The sequence below is a fragment of the Leucoraja erinacea genome, chromosome 1 (genome assembly GCF_028641065.1).
Source record: "Leucoraja erinacea ecotype New England chromosome 1, Leri_hhj_1, whole genome shotgun sequence".
Classification (NCBI taxonomy): Eukaryota; Metazoa; Chordata; class Chondrichthyes; order Rajiformes; family Rajidae; genus Leucoraja; species Leucoraja erinaceus.
Window position 1 is genome coordinate 114878064 of NC_073377.1, and position 18776 is coordinate 114896839.

Genomic DNA, 18776 nt, shown 5'->3' on the forward strand with positions numbered 1-18776 from the left:
GTCTGATCCCGACTATCGGTGTTATCTGTACGGAGTTTGTACATTCTCGCTGTGACCGCGTGGGTTTTCTCCGGGTGTTCCGGTTTCCTTCCACACTCCAAAGACGTAGGGATTTGTAGGTTAATTTGGATCTGTAAATTGACCCTAGTGTGTAGGATAGTACTAGTGTATGGGTGATTACGGTTAGTGGGACAAAGGCCTGTTTCCACGCACTATCTCTAAACTAAGCTTGCTGAATTACTCCAGCACTTTGCATCTTCTTTTAAACGTTGTCCCTCTCATCTTAAAGTTATGCTCTCTCGTCTTCAACATTTCCAAGCGAAGAAAAAGGTTCTGACAGACTACCCCTATCTCCCATAATTTTATATACTTCTATCAGCCTGTATTCAGGGAAAGCAATCCACGATTCTCCCCCCTCTCCTTGCATCTATTACCCTCCAATCCTTGCCTATCAGGAATTCCTAAAACTTAGCATCAAATAAAATACAGGAAGTTCTCTCCAAAAAACACAATGATAATGGGCTAGAAACATATAAAATAGGTGCAGGAGAAGGCTATTCGGCCCTTCGAGCCAGCACCACCATTCATTGTGATCATGGCTGATTGTCCCCTATCAATAACCCGTGCCTGCCATCTCCCCATTAGCCTACCCAATACTATTTCTCGCCTAATGAAAATGTCTTTCAGTTCCTCTACCCCCTTAGATCCTCTGTCCTCCAGTACATCTGGGAGATTGTTTGTATCTTCCTTAGTGAAAGACTTGGTGATTCTCAGGGATAAATATCTGTAGCAAACACAAACTGCTGGAGGAACTCAGCAGGTCAGGCAGCATCTGTGGGTGGGAATGGATAGGTGATTGTGTCAGGACCCTTCTTCAGACTGTTCAAACCTAATCAATAATCATACTTAACCTATACATTCTATTTGCAGACCCACCACAATGCCTCGCTGGCAGGCGACTTTAATTGCAATTGCGATGTGTTTATAGGAGTCGTTTCCATACTAGGATGTTGACATAGTTTTAGTTTAAAGATACACGTGGAAACGGGCCCTTCAGCCCCACAGAGTGGAATTTATTGCCACAGACGGCTGCGGAGGCCAATCAATGGATATTTTCAAGGCAAAGATTGGTACATACTTAATTAGTATGGGTGCCAAGGGTTTTGGGGAGAAGTAAGGAGAATGGGGTTAGGTGATAGAGCCATTGAAAGACTTGGATAGTGAATGTGGAAAGGATAATTCCACTAGTGGGAGAGTCCAGGACCAGAGGTCATGGCCTCAGAATTAATGGGCGTTCCTTTAAGAAGGAGATAAGGAGGAATTTCTTTAGTCAGAGGATGATGAAACTGTGGAATTATTTACCACAGAAGGCTGGGGAGGCCAAGTCAGTGGATATTTTTAAGGCATAGATAAATTCTTAATTAGTACGGGTGTCAGGGGTTATGGGGAGAAGGCAGGAGAAAGGGGTTAAGAGGGAGAGATAGATCAGCCATGATTGAATGGCGCAGTAGACTTGATAGGCCGAATGGCCTCATTCTGCTCCTTTCACTTATGACATGATTGAATGGGGGAGTAGACTTGATGGGCCAAATGGCCTAATTTTACTCCTATAACTTATGAACTGATGACTTTGCAGTGGGAACAGAACCACTCTCTGCATGTTCTCTGGCTAGATCGGTATTTGTGCACCAGTACTCGTCGGTGAAACACCTCCCAAGGAAAATAAAACTCCCAACCGGTGAAAAGTATGTACAAAACCAAGCAACCAACCATTTGGCTTTATTTATCTTTTTAAAAAGTCCAGCGGCATTAAAACAAGAAAAGGATCCATAGATAGCCAGATCTAAATCATTAGCTTTATCTTGTGAAAAATCAGAGAAAGTGGAAAAGAACGCTAACCATTCTGGCCGTTAGGTTTGGAGAAAGGTGACATTTATGACCAGGTCCTCGCAAGCCAGAAGATCTGCAACCCATACTGACCAAACTTTGCAAAGCATTCAGTGAGATCGTAGTCAGATGCCATCTCATTTTATAACAGGATAAAGAGTTCCCCACATGCTCTTAATGTAGCAGTCGGGTGGTGCGCAGCAATTAAGCATCTGTTACACCATGAACACAGTAAAGGCAGCTTATAATGGCCAGATCACATACAGGTATATTCCCTTTACAATTAATTATTCCACACGCTTAGCTGAAGACTGCACTCTAAATGCAATGGCTAATAATCCCTTGATGTGCAGTGTGGGGCATGGAAGTGATCGCTGGTTAACGTAGTTGGGTAGATGGTCTGAAGAAGGGTCTCGACCTGAAACATCACCTATTCCTTCGCTCCATAGATGCTGCCTCACCCGCTGAGTTTCTCCAGCATTTTTGTCTGCCTGGTCAACGTACGATGAGCGTTTGATGGCACTGGGCCGGGGAGGGGGAGGGAACCTTTGAAACTTACTGAATAGTGAAAGGCTTGGATAGAGTGGATGTGGAGAGGATGCTTCCATTAGTGGGAGAGTCTGGCACTAAACAGCATTGCCTCTGGATAAAAGGACATATCTTTACACGGGACGAGGAGGAATATTTTTAGCCAGACGGTGGTGAATCTGTGGAATTCATTGCCACAGACGGCCGTGGGGGCCAAGACATTGAGTATCTTTAAAGCAAAGATTGATAGTTTCTTGACTGGGAAGGGTGTCAAAGGTTCATGGGGAGACATTGGGTACAAGGTGGAGGTTGTCAGATTTTTGATTAGTGAGGGTGTCAAGGGTTATGGCGAGAAGGCAGGAGAATGGGATTGGGAGGTAAAGATCGATCAGCCACGATTGAATGACGAAGTAGACTCAATACGCCGATTGGCCTAATTTTGTTCCTATAACTGATGGGGAGCAGAGACCTGCCTCTCTTCTTTATTGCTCTGTGCCCTGGGACTGGGACAGGTACAGAGGTGAGAGGCTGTGCATGCACGACAACCAACTCCAAAACCACCAACGCCCAATTTCAGATTGTGTGCATCTACAATGAAAGCAGCAAGCACCCAATGGTTAGCCCACCATACCTCCACAATACCACAGCTATGAGGCGAGGAGGAACTTTAATGGAGTGCACGGGTCAAGTTTTATTTATTACATAGAGTGATGGGGGCCTGGAACGCACTGCAGGGGTGGTGGTGGTGGAGACAGATACGATCGTGGCATTTAGATAGGGAATAGAGGATTATGGATCATGTCCTGGGTAGATGAGATCAATTCAGCTAGGCATCGGGTTTGGCACAAACACTGTGCCAAAGGGGCTGTTCCTGTGCTGCATTGCATTATATTCCTTCAAACTAAGCTGGTGACACAAAGGTTGTCTCAATATCGGGGCAAGGATCAGGTTCCAGGGAGCCGTGCTCACTTGAGGCACTCCAGGCAGAAGCCGAATGTCGACAATGGGGTGGGGAGGTTGAGCTCAGGGATGCGAAGGTGAATGTTGGCGATGGGGAGGGGTCAGTGGGACTGTAGACGAGGGATTGAGAGCAGATCACTCTTCCTCCATCTCCAGTTAAGCCAAGAGACAAGCCTCTCTTTAACCAAGCTTTAGACTTTAGAGAAACAGCGCGGAAACAGGCCCACCGAGTCCACGTCGACCAGCGATCACCCCGTACACTCGCACTATCCTCCACACTAGGGACAATTTATAATTTTTACCAAAGCCAATTAACCTGCAAACCTGCACATCCTTGGAGCGTGGGAGGAAACTGGAGCACCCGAGTCACGCAGTCAAGTTGGGAATGTACAAACTCCGCATCGACAGCACCAGAGTTCAGGATCGAACCCGTGTGTCTGGTGCTGCGAGGCAGCCACTATACCGCTGAGCCACGATGCCACCCTTATGGGAAGCTGTTGACAGGTGTTCGCGTGGCCTGTATGATAGCTCGCAGTAGCCTCGGTCCCTCCCCTCCCCAAGAAAACCCAATATTGATGAGCGAGGACCTCAAACATGCATTTAAATCCATTCACAAAGGTCCTAATCAGCGCTGATTTTCAGGCAGGGGCCCTGGGCGCCTATATTGCGGCCCAAACCAATTACACTCATGATTTGTAACAAGGATTGAGAGCCCATTACAAGCAAGCAAGTGACATCCACATTCCAGGCTATTCTTTGGTTGTGTTGCCATAGAGATTCCAGTGAGTCAAGGGAGCGTCATTAAAACCTGCAGAGACTGCCAAGCCAAATCTGTAATCAATTCTCCTCATTCATAAGACTGATATCAATCCAGACGAACGAACTTAATGCTGAAATATATCCCACAGCATTGGAAAAAGATGTGTTTAAAATGGACCTGATGGTTTGGGCTTACTGCCAAATGATGACATTATAAAAAGAATCTTTTAAAACAGGAAGGGACGAGACTGAACTTTGTAAAATAGTCTTTGATAATAATAAAGTGCTTATTGGATCGATATATACCCTTGTACTGAAAAGGAAAATAAAAGAGTTCGTCTCATACCAAGCTAAACCCTTCATGGTGGTCTATAGCCTGGGTGAGTTTGGTGCAGAGTTTTGCTTTAGTCTGGTACTTGGGGAGATCGAGAAGGTTGTAGCAGGTGTGAGCCACTGGGAGATAGCAGTCCCCTCCAGCAGTCGGCTGTATGGTCATCCGAATGCTTGACATGCCGTAAATGGGAATGCGATCACTGCCGGTCAGGAACACTACAGGGTAGAAAGTGAGAGAAAGAAAAAGGTTCAGGTTAGAATCGATCGGAAATAGCAATCGCAAAGGGCCTCCCAAAGTACATCAGCAGATAGGGCAACACAGCGGCGCAGCTGGTAGTGCCGTTGCTTCACAGCTCCCAAAGACCCGCATTCGATCCCGACCTCAGGCACTGTCGACACGAGGGTTCCTAAGACGCTGGAATAAATAGGCATGCCAGAAGGGTCTAATTGGACAGAAAAGGTATGTTTCAGAGGGGAAATACATTTCCAGCTTCCTAACCTAAACCTTCACCAATCACCAGGCCAGTAATTTAGTGAGATGTTGAACAAACAATGAACACAATCAGATGTATATCAGAAGATCCAAACTTACACAAGAAAAGCTTCTTTTTTTCCAATGGAAACTCGTGGAAAACTTCCCAAAACATTTTAATAGTCGGATGTGCAGGATGGTAATCAGCTTTGTATATCGTACTCTAGTTTAAAAGAAAATTAAATAAAACAAAATATTGCATGAGAAAACTGTACACCTTGGAGATTTCTCGCAAACACATGCACGCCGACTGAGAAACATATGCACTTACATAGAAACAACACACACACACACATATATATATATATAAAATTGACACACACACAGGTACACGAGTGCATCGCATATTAAAGTAGGTAGCAAGATGCTTGGGTTATCTGGTGTGCCTTTCTCCCAATTGTCTACATAGTCACTTCTGATCGATATATTTTATTGTATTTAAGCTGTGCAGCCCATGAAGCTCATCATCACCCTCTAGTGGTCGGCTGATTAATACCACTCTGGAAGCTGAAGACCAAAACAGAATTAGCCCAATTGGGCTGTTTATATAAAGCCGCTTTTAACTTTTTAGCAGATGCAATCTGTGGATTTCTAGTTCAATTTTATTTCTCCCTATGAAGTTGTTAATCTGTCTGCGGAATGGCTACACGGGAGACTGCAGATGCAGAAATCTTCAGCAAAATACAAAATGCGGGAGGAACTCAGCGGGTCAGGCAAGGAAATAGGCAGACTGTGTTATCGTGTTGACCCATCTTCAGAATGAAGAATTTCCCAGCACATTTCCCAATTCTGTCCACAGATGCAGCCTGACCTGTTGAGCTCCTCCAGCACTTGGAGTATGGCTGTAAAATGGCTGCCTCGTCCCACTCTGTGCGACTTGAGGCTTTGTTGGCGACTTTGCCCTGCCTGATCTGTTTGGACTGAGCTTGTGTTCATCTACCTCGTTCTATGTAAAGGGACAGAGTTCCCCCCTGTTTCTCAGAACAAGTTGGATCAAGCCATTTTGAAAGAGAGGACTTTCTTTGTGCTCATCTTTGACCCTTGATGATATTTCTCACGAGACCAAGCCATCGCTGGGCCCCAAAAGTAACTTTTGCATTCCCAACATGAGCTTCCTTCCAATAAAAGCTAATCTCTGCTTTCCCTCCTTCTGCTTTTGACTACGGGTTTAGCGCAGAGAAAAGGCCAGCAAAGGGAGCTACTCTCTGTGGGCATTGAGAGTTCTTACCATCTCCAGCTCCTTCCAGTTGTAGCTGGTGTTTCCAACCACCATGGCCATCAGTTCACTGGGCTGAAAGAGCTGAAGTACCTTCCCTCCGCAGACCTTTAGGAAACCGCTGGAGAAAGCCGCGAAGAGCTCCTGGATGGAAGTGTTGAAGATGTAGTTCACGTAGGCTTGAACAAATTCCTTCCTGAGGACCAAGAGGAAAAGTGGCCGTGAGGATTAAAAGAGAAACATGGCAAATGATCGACATCAGTCGATAAACATCCTGGACTAGGGTGAAGTCTGCCCATGCCCACCACGATATGTACTGTATGAAGGGGATAAATTTAAGACCTCTAATAGGTTCTGCATCTCAAATGTACATGACCTAACATCATCGTAGAATTGTTTCATTTATTGTTGCCACGTGTACCAATGTACAGTGAAGAGTTTTTATTTGCGTACTATCCAGTGAAAGAAAAGATGATCCATGTTAACAATCAAGCCGTCTCCAGTGCACAGATAAAGGATAAAGGGTATAATGTTTCGGCAAGATAAAGTCTGATAAAGTTTGATTAAAAATAGTTCAAAAGGACTCCAACGAGGTCATTAAATCATATTTAATGATTGACCTTATCTTTTAGACTAGGCCATATCTAAACCACACAAAAAAAAAATCTAATTTTTAAAAAACTGGAGGAAAAGCACCTCGTTTTGGTACGAGCCAATTTTAGGCAACCGGTTACCAAAAGTATCTCCCCCTCCCCTTTACCCCCCCCCCTCAACCCCAAGCCCTCTACCCAACCTGGACTCATAGCTATTTCTCTCCTTACCCCACCCCTTCTACCTATATACCATCCTCTGCCTTCACAATTCTCACCTCTTCCTTTCTTATCTCGCACCTTTTATCTTCTCATCTTTGGCCTTTGTCCAACCATCTGCCTATCAAAAAACCTCTTCACCTGTATCCACCTATTACTCAGTAGGATTTGCCCTGTCCCCTCATCTCTTCCAGTTTTCTACACCCCGCCCGCCCAACACAATCAATTCTGAAGAAGAGTCTCAACCGAAAATATCACCCAAGATAGACACAAACTGCTGGAGTAACTCTGCGGGACAGGTAGCATCTCTGGAGAGAAGGAATGGGTGATATTTCGAGTCGAGATCCTTCTTCAGACTGAAGTTCGGGGAGAGGGAGACAATTAACCTACAATTTACACAACCCAATTAACCTACAAATAGTGATGTTATGTTGCAGGTGTAGAAAAACATTGACGTTGGTGAGGCTGCATTTGGAATATTGTGTTCACTTTTGGTCACCCTGCTAAACTAAAGATGCCATTAAGCTGGAAAGAGTGCAGAGCGGGTTTATGAAGATGTTGCCAGGACTCGAGGGCCTGAGATACAGTGAGTGGTCAGTCAGCCTCAGGCTTTATTCCTTGGAGCATAGAAGACTGAGGGATGATCTTACAGGTATAGGTCTTTTGTAAAATCATGAAGGGCATGATAGGGTGAATGCAGGTCGTCTTTTTACTAGGATTGGGGAATCAAGAACTAGAGTGCAGAGGTGTACGAGGGGAAAGATTCAACAGGAAGGTGCGGGGCAGCTTTTCCACTCAGCGAGTGGTGGGTACATGGAACGAGCTGCCATAGGAAGTGGTTGAGACAGATACAATAACAATTTTTGGAAGGGTATATGGATAGGAATTTGTTTTTCTGGCCTTATTTTCAGATACACCAACAGGTGGAAACAAGTTTTTTGTATCACTCCGATCAAGCCCCATCATAAGGTTCAAGTTTATTATTGTCACGTGTACAGAGGTACAGTGAAAAGCTGTGTTTTGTTTGTTATCCAAACAGATCCAGATAACACCATAGATACAATCAAGTCGAACTGAACCACAATGGGCAGAGCAAAGGGGAAGATACAGAGTGCAGAATGTAATTTGCAGCATTGTAGCGCATCAGTTCCACAGGGACAATTTACAATATTTACCAAAGCCAATTAACCTCCAAACCTGCACGTCTTTGTGGGACAAAACTGGAGCACCCAGAGAAAACCCATGCAGCCACAGGGAGAACGTACAAACTCCATACAGACAGCACCTGTAGTCCGGATTGAACCCGGGACTTTGGCTGTAAGGCAGCAACTCTTCCAATGCACCACTCTGCTTTTATGTATGGTATCATCTGATCTGTTTGGATAATGTAATTTCCCTTTCCAGATTTTGGTTATTGATGGAGGCGTGCTATTTCACCCCTAAAAATATAAGCTCTTGCCTCCGACAGAACTCGATGAAGACAGAAGCAGACTCACCTGTTCTCCTTCTTCACGGATAGGTTCTTACCGCCAGGGACCAATTCCTGCAGCTCCGACACGCCATAGTTTTCTCGAAGAATCTGACCATTTCAATGTGGAAAGGAATTAAAAACTAGAGTAAAGAATAACAAAAGCATAGAAGGTCATCCTAGCCTGCTATCTCTCCAGTTGGTGATAGGATGGTTCAGTTGCCTGATAACAGCTGGGAAGAAACTGTCCATGAATCTGGAGGCGTGCATTTTCACACTTCAGTACCTCTTGCCTGATGGGAATGAGGAGAAGAGAGAGTGTCTGGGGTGAGGCTGGTCCATGATTATACTAGTGGTCTTGCTGAGGCAGCGTAAGAGTTTTTGGTTGTTGTGTGAGGGATGGAAAGAAAGGCGGCATGCATTCACAAAGAGAGGTTCTTGTGTGATGGTATGAGGAGAAGAGAGAGTGTATCTGGGGTCCTGGTCTCTGATTTACTAGTGGTCTTCTTGGCATGGAGTGCTGTAGTCAATAAAAGAGAGGTTGGTTTGTGTGATGGTATGGCCTACATCCACAATTCTCTGCAATTTCTTACGGTCTTGGATGGAGCTGTTCCTAAACAACTGTGGAGGGTTCATGGCCCCGACCACGGGTGAACAAAGGAGAAGGACTGACTGAACGTAATGACCTTCCACCACAGTGAAGAATGTTGATTCCACTGTGGTGGATGTTCATGTTGTATTCTATTGGGTATTGTGCTCTTTTTGATTGTATGGCTGCATGGTGTCAAATCCACTGCACCTTAATTGGTGCATGTGGCAATAAATGTGAACTTGAAAAAAATGTGCAAACTCCACACAGACAGCACCCAGTCAAGATTGACCTGTGAGATTGGTCTCTGGCGTGTGAGGCATCGGCTCTACCGGCTGTGCCACCGTTGCTCTATAAAGGGTCAGTAATGCTCAATGGGTTACATCTGCAATCCCACTGGCGATTTAAAGCCAACAGGACCCGCTTTGGAGGGCAATGATGTGGCAAATTAAAGTATGCAGCCCCCAGTTACACTCCCACAGTTCAACTCAAGGCAAGTTGTTCAGGCAAACAGCCCTTACCGCAAACGTAAGGCAGAAGGTATCTTCAACATCATCACCAGGGTAATCCAACAGTTCTTGCAAGCTCCTGAAAGCAAAGTTCCTGAGTTGATTTGTGAAAATTGTTTATGTAGTTTACAGATACAGCGTGCAAACAAGCACTTTGGCCCACCGAGTTCATGCCAACCAGCTATCACCGTACACCAGTTCTATCCTACACATTAGAGACAATTTACAGAAGCCAATTAACCTACAAACCAGCACGTCTTCGGAATATGGGAGGAAATAGGACAAAAACCACATGGTCAACGGGAGAATAAACAAACCCTGTACAGACAGCACCCATAGTCAGGATTGAAGGCGGGACTCTGGCTAAGGCAGCAACTCTACTGCTGCGCCACTCCACGCAAACTCTGCAATTGTAACTTATGGTGCTCAGGTCCAGCAAACAGAAGGCAGAGATAACTTGGGAGTGAAATATCTTTAAAGTTGGATGTTTTGCTAACAACACTTCAGTCCCCATGCTTTAATCACATGGATCACATTGTCTCAGGATATGCAGGACATTAACTAATTCAGAAATAAAAACTACACCGAATCGCAACAGGAAAACAATATTCACTCATTGTGCCTAATCCACCATTTAATAAGCCTGTGGCTGAACTTTTACTTCAGCCCCACTTCCCTTGATTTTGTTAAATATCTATTTATAGATTTATATTTATATTAAAAAAAACCTATTGATCCTTGCCAAATGTACTCGCGAGTTACTCGAGCACTTTGTGTTTATCTTTGTTATAAACCAACATCAACAGTTCCTTGTTAATACAAATGTCCTCCCCTACTGAGTTCCTCCAGGACTTTGTATCTTATTTTGTAAATCAGCATCAGCAGTTGCTTGTATCTCTCATAATATTATTACATTCAAAAATCGGGTGCAAGTACGCACATTTATGCCTACAAAATGGCAGAACTAGTTTCCTCTCTCCCTCCATTAATAATAATCGTTCTTTGTTATCTGTCTTATGTGCTATTGATGTCATTCATTCAACACTGTGGAACCATCGCTACCATGTTGTGTGCTTCCTGACAAAATCACCTGAACAAAAACATCTGTAAAAACAGAACACATTCATTACCCGAGGACAGTCTGCATCTGACTGCTGTGTCATGATACCTGAAAATGCTTCCCTAGATTGTACCCAAATCCCCTGCATCAATTTTGCATCACTGGCGGTATAGATAGGGAGAAACCCTCTGTAGGTTTTCTGAAACATCAAAAACCAGATGTTGAAGCTACATTTTATTCCATTAAATATTTGTCTTAAAATTATGTCCAATTCTACAATAATAACATTATTTAAAAAAGTGGGGCAGGTACATGGATAGGAAATGTTTAGATGGATATGTAGCAAATGCAGGTAAATGGCATCTTGGTCGGCATGGACAAGTTGGGCTGAAGGGCCTGTTTACGTGCTGTATGACTGACTGGCTAGAACGCAACAAAAAAGCTTTTCACTCTGCCTCGGTACATGTGACAATAATAAACTGAACTAATTCCATTGGTTTTGGTGCATTTTTATGTCTGAGTGAAAAAAGTGAAAACCCTCTTCTCAAGATTACAAACTGCATTGAAAAGAAAATTATCTCCCTGCCTCATAGCCACACAATGGTTTAGACTTGCGAGAATTAAACAGGACACTCACCTGCCCTCTGTGGGGGAGAGCTCTTTCAAGTTCTCCAGGGAAGGTGGGAAGTCCAGCAGTTTTTTGTACAGCACCAGCGGGAAGTGAAGGTCCACCACTGTGAAATTGTAAATGGCCAAGCCGCACAAGATCCCGATCAGGTGGAACCAGTTTAACTCCACGAACGTCTGGGGTTTGGGACAGGAGAGGAGGACAAGGTCAGGCAAAGAAATCAGAGATCCGGCTGAGGCAAAATTACAAAATTACTAACATCCGGAGGTTTCGAGATACAGCATGAAAACAGGCCCTTCGGCCCACTGAATCCATGCCGACCAGCGATCACCCATGCACTAGCTTTCTTCTCTGCTGTAAAAACTCTATGATAGGTTTTATTGAGAAAGGGTGCCGAGGGATAAAGTATTAAAACTGTTAAATGGAATCAAGGCACAGATGGACAATAGACAATACATGCAGGAGTAGGCCATTCGCCCTTCGAGCCAGTACTGCCATTCAATGTGATCAATCATGATCAGTGAATTCAATGACTGGCAGAATAGAAAAACAGAGAAACAAGGAACTGAAGATGCTGGTTTGCCAAGGAAAGACACAAAATGCTGGAGTAACTCAGTGAGTCAGGCAGCATCACTTGAGAATATGGATAGGTGATCTATGGAGTCTTTAGACGAACCATCTTCAGGCCAGTCTGAAGAAGGGTCCTGACCCAAAACATCACCTATCCATATTCTCCAGGATTGCTGCCAGACCTGTTGAGTTACTCCAGAACTTTGTGTCTCTCAATGGCAGAATAGGTTTGTGGTTGAATGGCAGAATTAATGCGATGGCCTGCACATGTTCGATCATTCCCGGGGTTCACAATGTTGAGAGAAGCCCCAATGTTGTTTTTTTACCCAGCATCAGCTGACCTAGGAGGTAGGGGAGGAGAGATGGCACTCACTTTTTCCGAGAACCACAGGAGTCTGGACTGCTCGTAGTAGGTGAACATGCCGTACTTGGGATCCAACAGTTCCTTGAGGAGCAACAGGAAGAATTCCTTGGTCACCCCTCCATCGTCCACCGCTTCCTCGCCCAGGAACACCACCTGCGCCGGCAACAAGTCAGCAGAATCAGATCCACGCCACATTCCCTCATCCTCCCATCCACCGCACAGAGATGAAGTGGCACAGTGGTGCAGCGGTAGAGTTACTGCCTTACATCTCCAGTGACCCAGTTTCGGTCCCGACTACGGGTGCTGTACAGAGTACAGAAATCTGTACAGAGTTTGTACGTTCTCCCTGTGACCACGTGGGTTTTCTCCGATTGCTCCGGTTTCCTCCCACATTCCAAAGTCATACAAGTTTGTACGTTAAAAATTGTTAAATTGTCCCTAGTGTGTCGGTTAGTGCACAGGGTGATCGCTGGTCGACATGGACTCGGTGGGCCAAACGACCCATTTCCGTGCCATCTCCAAGGATCTGAAGTTTTAGGTTATAGAGATACAGCGTGGAAACAGGCCTTTCGGCCCATGCTGCCCAATGATCATCTGTAGACTAGTTCCATCCTACACATGAGGGACAATTTACAGAAGTCAATTAACCTACAAACCTTCACATGTTTCGAGTGTCGTAGGAAACTGGAACAAACAAACAAACAGGGAGAACTTGCAAACTCTGTACAGAGAGCATCCATAGTCAGGATTGAACCCGGGTGCTGTGAGGCAGCAACTCCACTGCTGTGCCACCGTGCTGCTCACTGCTATATTGAGCAATATTTACTTTAACACCCTCCCACCCTGACCTTTCTGGCTGTGGCCTCCCACACTGTCACATGGAGAGTGAAAGGAACAGCATGTCATCTTCTGCAGGTCTCAATATTGTCACTGGCACCACTGGGTATGTAGCTCCTTCTTCCCGTCTGACCATCTCTGCCCTTCATCCGTCAGCGAGTTTTTGTCTCTCCATTAGCCCAGCTCGCTACCAGCAGCACACGACACAGGCAAAGAAGCAGAATCTGCTTCCAACAGTTAATGGCTGAGCCCTGGAGAATGTGGTGGACCAGGGAGATCTAGGATCTAAACGTTATTCCCTTATCATGTATCCACACACTGTTAACGGATTGACTGTAATCATGTATTGTCTTTCTGGTGACTGGTTAGCACACAACAAAAAGCCTTTCACTGTACCTCAGTACACGTGACAATAAACTAGACTGAACTGAACTAAGAAGGTGGCATAGTGGCTCAGCGGTGAGTTGTCACTTTGCCAGAGACCAGGGTTCGATCCTGACTACGGGTGCTGTCTGTTCAGAGTTTTTACATTCTCCCTGTGACTGCATGAATTTCTCCCAGGGGAGAAGGTTCGAAAACCAGAGGGTGCAGGCTTACGGTGAGAGGAGTTTTGAGAGGGACCGTGGGTGAAACTTTATCCACTCAGATGGATGTCTGCATCTGGAACGAGCTGCCAGATGAAGCTATCGAAGTCGGTACAATTACGACTTTCAAAAGACGTGGGCAGAAAAATGGATAGGAAGAGTTTGGAGGGCTATGGGCCAAATGCGGGCAAGCGGGACAAGTCCAAAATGACCACTTAGTCAACAAGAACAATTTGGGCCATAGGGTCTGTTATCTGGCTGTATAACTCGATGATTCTCTATAACTAGCACAGTAACACATTTGGTCTCACCCTATCAGAGATATTAGAGAGTTAATAGAAACATACAGTATGGAAACAGGCCCTTTGGCCCAACTTGCTCACACTGACCATCTTGTCCCATCTAGTCCTACCTGCCTGTGTTTGGCCCATATCCCTCTAAACCTGTTTGGTCCATGCACCCGTCTAAATGTTTCTTAATTGTTGCGATAGTCCCTGCTGTAAATTCCCTTAGTTTTAGTCATTCCCTCCCCTACCCATCAATGCATCCCTTTCTTATTGCCTTCAGTTCCTGATCTTACAAATATTTATTTATCTCCAACATAAACAATAGACAATAGGTGCAGGAGTAGGCCATTCGGCCCTTTGAGCCAGCACCGCCATTTAATGTGATCATGGCTGATCATCCACAATCAGTACCCCGTTCCTGCCTTCTCCCCGTATCCTGACTCCACTATCTTTAAGAGCTCTATCTATCCCTTGAAAACATCCAGAGAACCGGCCTCCACCACCGAAATGTTCGAAATCTTTTGGCGACCCTGATATGATGCCGGCAGTCAATGAAAAAAATCGCCAAGTGGGACAGGCCCTTTAATAATCTTATATGTCTCAATAAGATCCCCTCCAGCTGCTCCATTCTATCAACATATGACAGTCCCGCCATCCTGGGAATTAACCTGGTGAACCAACGCTGCACTCCCTCAATAGCAAGAATATCCGTCCTCAAATCTGGAGACCAAAACTGCACACAATACTCCTGGTGTGGCCTCACTAGGGCCCTGTACAACAGCAGATGGACCTCTTTGCTTCTATACTCAACCTCTTGTTATGAAGGACAACATGCCATTCGCTTTCTTCACTGCCTGCTATGCCTGCATGCTTACTTTCAGTGACTGATGAACAAGGACCCCCAGTTCCAGTTGTACTTCCCCTTTTCCCACTTGACACCATTTAGATAATAATCTGCCTTCCTGTTTTTGTCACCAAAGTAGATAAACCTCACATTTATCCACTTTGAACTGCATCTGCCATGCATCTGCCCACTCACCCAACCTGTCCAAGTCACCCTCATAGCATCCTCTTCACAGTTCACACTGCCACGCAGCTTTGTGTCATCTTCAAATTTGCTAATGTTACTATTAATCCCTTCATCTAGATCATTAATGTATATTGTAAATAGCTGCGGTCCCAGTACCGGGCCTTGCAGTACCCCACTAGTCAATGCCTGCCATTCTGAAAGGGACCCGTTAATCCCAATTCTTTGTTTTTTGTCTGCCAACCAATTTTCTATCCATGTCAGCACTCTACCCCCAATACCATGTGCCCTAATTTTACCCACTAATCTCCTATGTGGGACCTTATCAAATGTGTTCTGAAAGTCCAGGTACACTACATCCACTGGCTCTCCCTACTCCATTTTCCTGGTTACATCCTCAAAAAATTCCAGAAGATTAGCAAAGCATGATTTCCCCTTCGTAAATCCATGCTGACTCGGACCAATCCTGTTACTGCTATCCAAATGTGCCGCTATTTCATCTTTTATAATTGACTCCAGCATCTGCCCCACCACCGATGTCAGGCTAACTGGTTTCTCATTTCCTGTTTTCTCTCTCCCGCCTTTTTTAAAAAGTGGGATAACATTAGCTACCCTCCAATCCACAGGAACTGATCCTGAATCTATAGAACGTTGAAAAATGATCACCAATGCATCCACGATTTCCAACGCCACCTCCTTAAGTACCCTGGGATGCAGACCATCAGGCCCTGCAGATTTATCAGCCTTCAGTCCCATCAGTCTACCCAAAACCATTTCCTGCCTAATGTGCATTTCCTTCAGTTCCCCCGTCACCCAAACATTCTGAATCTAATAATACCTCCTCAAACACTTCCTCTTGCAAATTGTTCCACACACAAACTACCCACTGCATGAAAAAGTTACCCCTCAGGTCCCTATTAAATCTTTCCCTTCTCACCTTATACCCATGTCCTCTGGTTCTTGATTTTCCAATCCTGGGAAAAAGATTCTGTCACCCTATCTATTCCCCTCATGATTTTATACACCTCTATAAGATCACCCGCTCAGCCTCTTGGGCTCCAAGGAATAAAGTCCCAGCCGGCCCAACCTCTTCCTTCAATAAGTGAGTTTGGTATTCTGAAAAACGCAAGGAATTATGGGATTTGTCAAAGGTCACTCGCTATAAAGAAAATGTGCTGGCTGCAAAAACTATGTATAAATTCTTATCTTTATTCATGATTCATGTTTTAAAAATAGATTTAATCTGAGGAACAGGGGTGCCAGGTAGCGGGAGCGGGGTGTAATGGCGAGAGAGAGGGCAGATGCGAGTGGGAGACGGGGGGGAGACATTCTCGGCAGCCGACATTCTCGGCAGCCGCACGCACACTGACCCGCGCCTCACCCACAGCCAGGATCGAACCCGGGTCCCCTGCGCCGTAAGCGCTACCGAACTGCCTCTGGACCTGGACCGTCCACCAACTCCCCCCCTTCTGAGTGTTCCATCCCCGCCCGAGGGGCGGCCGGAGACGTCCGGAGCGACCCCAGACTGATGGGACAACAGCCCCAGGCCCACAGCCAGCACAGAGAAGCACCAACTCCAGCCCAACCCCGCTCCAACTCCCGAGGAACTTGCTCCCCGACGGTCCGGGGACCGCCAGCCGCACCCCCTGCCCTACCCAGCGGTCGCCGGTCAACCCCGCCAGCGCCGGCGAAAGCCAACTCAGTGGGACAGGCAGCATCCCCGGAGAAAAGGAATGGGTGACGTTTCAGATGAAGACCCTTCTCCAGAGATGTTGCCTGACCCACTGAGCCACCGCAGCACCCCGTGTGCATCCCCGCTGATGACCGGTGCTCGGCCCCCGCCGGCACCGAGGGAGCGAACCGACAGCCAATGGACAAGGCGTGAGGAGCAGCCGACGGTCCCTGGCCCGCCGGGGAATGGGACCCCCGGGAACAGGGGCCGAGCCAGCGCCCCCCCCCCCCGGCTGCAAGCTGCAAGGCCGCCACCGACCGCCCAACCCAGGGCTAACCCGGACACCTCCGGACAATGACGGGACACCTGGGCGGGGACGGGGACAGCCCAGCAGCAAGTCAACAGCGCCCGCAACGCCGGAGACACGGGGCCGACCCCGACCACAGACAAAATGCAGGCCTGTCCACAATGTAGCACCACAGCTGCTGAGAATGTATTATAGTGAGTAACCTATGACCTGGGCTTGTGCAGTCAGAATACCGAACTCACTTATTCAGTCCCTCGAGCCCTGGCAACATCCTCTGCATTGTTTCCTGCCCTTTATAGCAGCGTGACCAAAACTGAACACAATACTCCAAGTGTGGCCTCACCAACAATTACAATGCTAATGAATAAAGCTGCCAACAGGACACAAAGGAGCTGGTAAATCACGTACCTACCTCTCCTGACTGCTTCAAAAATAATGTAATCTGACCCAGTGCTGACCCTGATCTGGCCCAGTAATCCTCTTACCTTCAAAGGCTTTTTCAAATCCACGTCTGAATGAATGCTGAGCTCTCTCAGTGTATCGCTGACGAGGTTGGCCCGCTGAACGTGCAGGACAAGGAAGGGACTGGTGGTGAGGAATGGCCCCAGAGTGAGCATCATGAAGATATTCTCCAGACTGGTCCTGTTCACAGCTACCTGTAACAAGAGGCAAAGTTAGCATCCTTGCCATGGACCACCTGAACTCTCCACAGGTCTTCTAAAGCACCTCATGACCCTTTCTCCATAGATTCTCTTTCAATTTAGTTTATTGTCACTTGTACTGAGGTACAGTGAAAAGCTTTTGTTGCATGCTAACCAACCAGCGGAAAGGCAATACATGATTACAATTGAGCCATCTACAGTGTACAGATACATGATAAGGGAATAACGTTTAGTGCAAGGTGAAGCCCGCAACGTCCGATCAAAGAGAGACCAGGGGTTCCGATGTGATAGACAGTAGTTCAGGGCCGCTCTCTGGTTGGCCATGAAGGCCCATTGTTGGATATGAATGTGAGGAATGGCAACGGATACGTCAGAGAGCAGTGTAGAAAGCTGTAGGAAATATGTTGATAAGCAGAAATGGTTGCAGAGAAGATTTACGAGGATGCTGTCAAGGATGAGGACCCGGGCTGCAGGGAGAGATTGGGCAGAATAGGACTTTATTCCTTGGAGTGCACGATTATATTCATGTATGGGCTTTTGACTGGATAGCACGCAAACAAAAGTGTTTTACTGAAGCTCGGTACACATGACAATAATAAACAAGTGGGCGGCGAGACCGACATCGGAGCGGCCTCTGCAGTCTGTCTGTGTATTTTTTATTTTTTTGTCCCATTGAGGGTTTAGTTTATAGCGGGTTTTTAAATGTGTATATGTGGGGGGTGGGGGGTGTGTGGGGGAAACTTTTAAATCTCTTCCCTGCATGGAGACCCGACCTTTTCCCTGTCGGGTCTCCGTTGCCGTTGGGGCCTAGCGCCATGGAGCGGCCTCCAACCGGAACGACCTGGAGGCTCAAGTCACGGAGCCTGTGGAGCTGTGGAGCCACGGAGCTGTGGAGCTGCGGACCTACTTCCGTGGAGCTAGCCAGCTTCAGAGCGTGGAGAGCTGCGGTGGCGCGCTGCTGCAACCCGACTCCGGTGGATGGTGACACCGGGAGCTCGCGGGTCCCTGGTGAGAGACTGCTTTGCGGGGCACCGGCAACGGCGACTTCTCCCGCTCGAATTGCGGGGTTCAGTGACCTGGAGCGGGGCCTTACATCACCCGGCGCGGCTTTAAATCGCCGCGGACTTGCTAGCGCCCGCCGGGAGCTCCAACATCAAGACCCGAGGCAGGGCCTTACATCGCCCCACG

The 18776-nt window shown here is 46.6% G+C and overlaps 1 protein-coding gene across 2 annotated transcripts in view; it reads right to left on the reverse strand.

The window, feature by feature from the left end:
• Positions 1–1763: 1763 nt before the first annotated feature.
• The window catches only part of LOC129700874 (probable E3 ubiquitin-protein ligase HERC3), a 62629-nt gene continuing 45616 nt past the window's right edge, over positions 1764–18776 (reverse strand). For both annotated transcript variants that reach the window (XM_055641646.1, XM_055641656.1), the window contains 8 exons: positions 17412–17582; positions 12222–12365; positions 11288–11454; positions 9603–9669; positions 8521–8603; positions 6228–6411; positions 5060–5162; positions 1764–4683 (listed from right to left, as the gene is read on the reverse strand). In XM_055641646.1, the coding sequence (XP_055497621.1) occupies positions 4475–4683; positions 5060–5162; positions 6228–6411; positions 8521–8603; positions 9603–9669; positions 11288–11454; positions 12222–12365; positions 17412–17582 (1128 nt within the window). In that variant the 3' untranslated portion in view covers positions 1764–4474. The remainder of the gene's footprint in view (positions 4684–5059; positions 5163–6227; positions 6412–8520; positions 8604–9602; positions 9670–11287; positions 11455–12221; positions 12366–17411; positions 17583–18776) is intronic.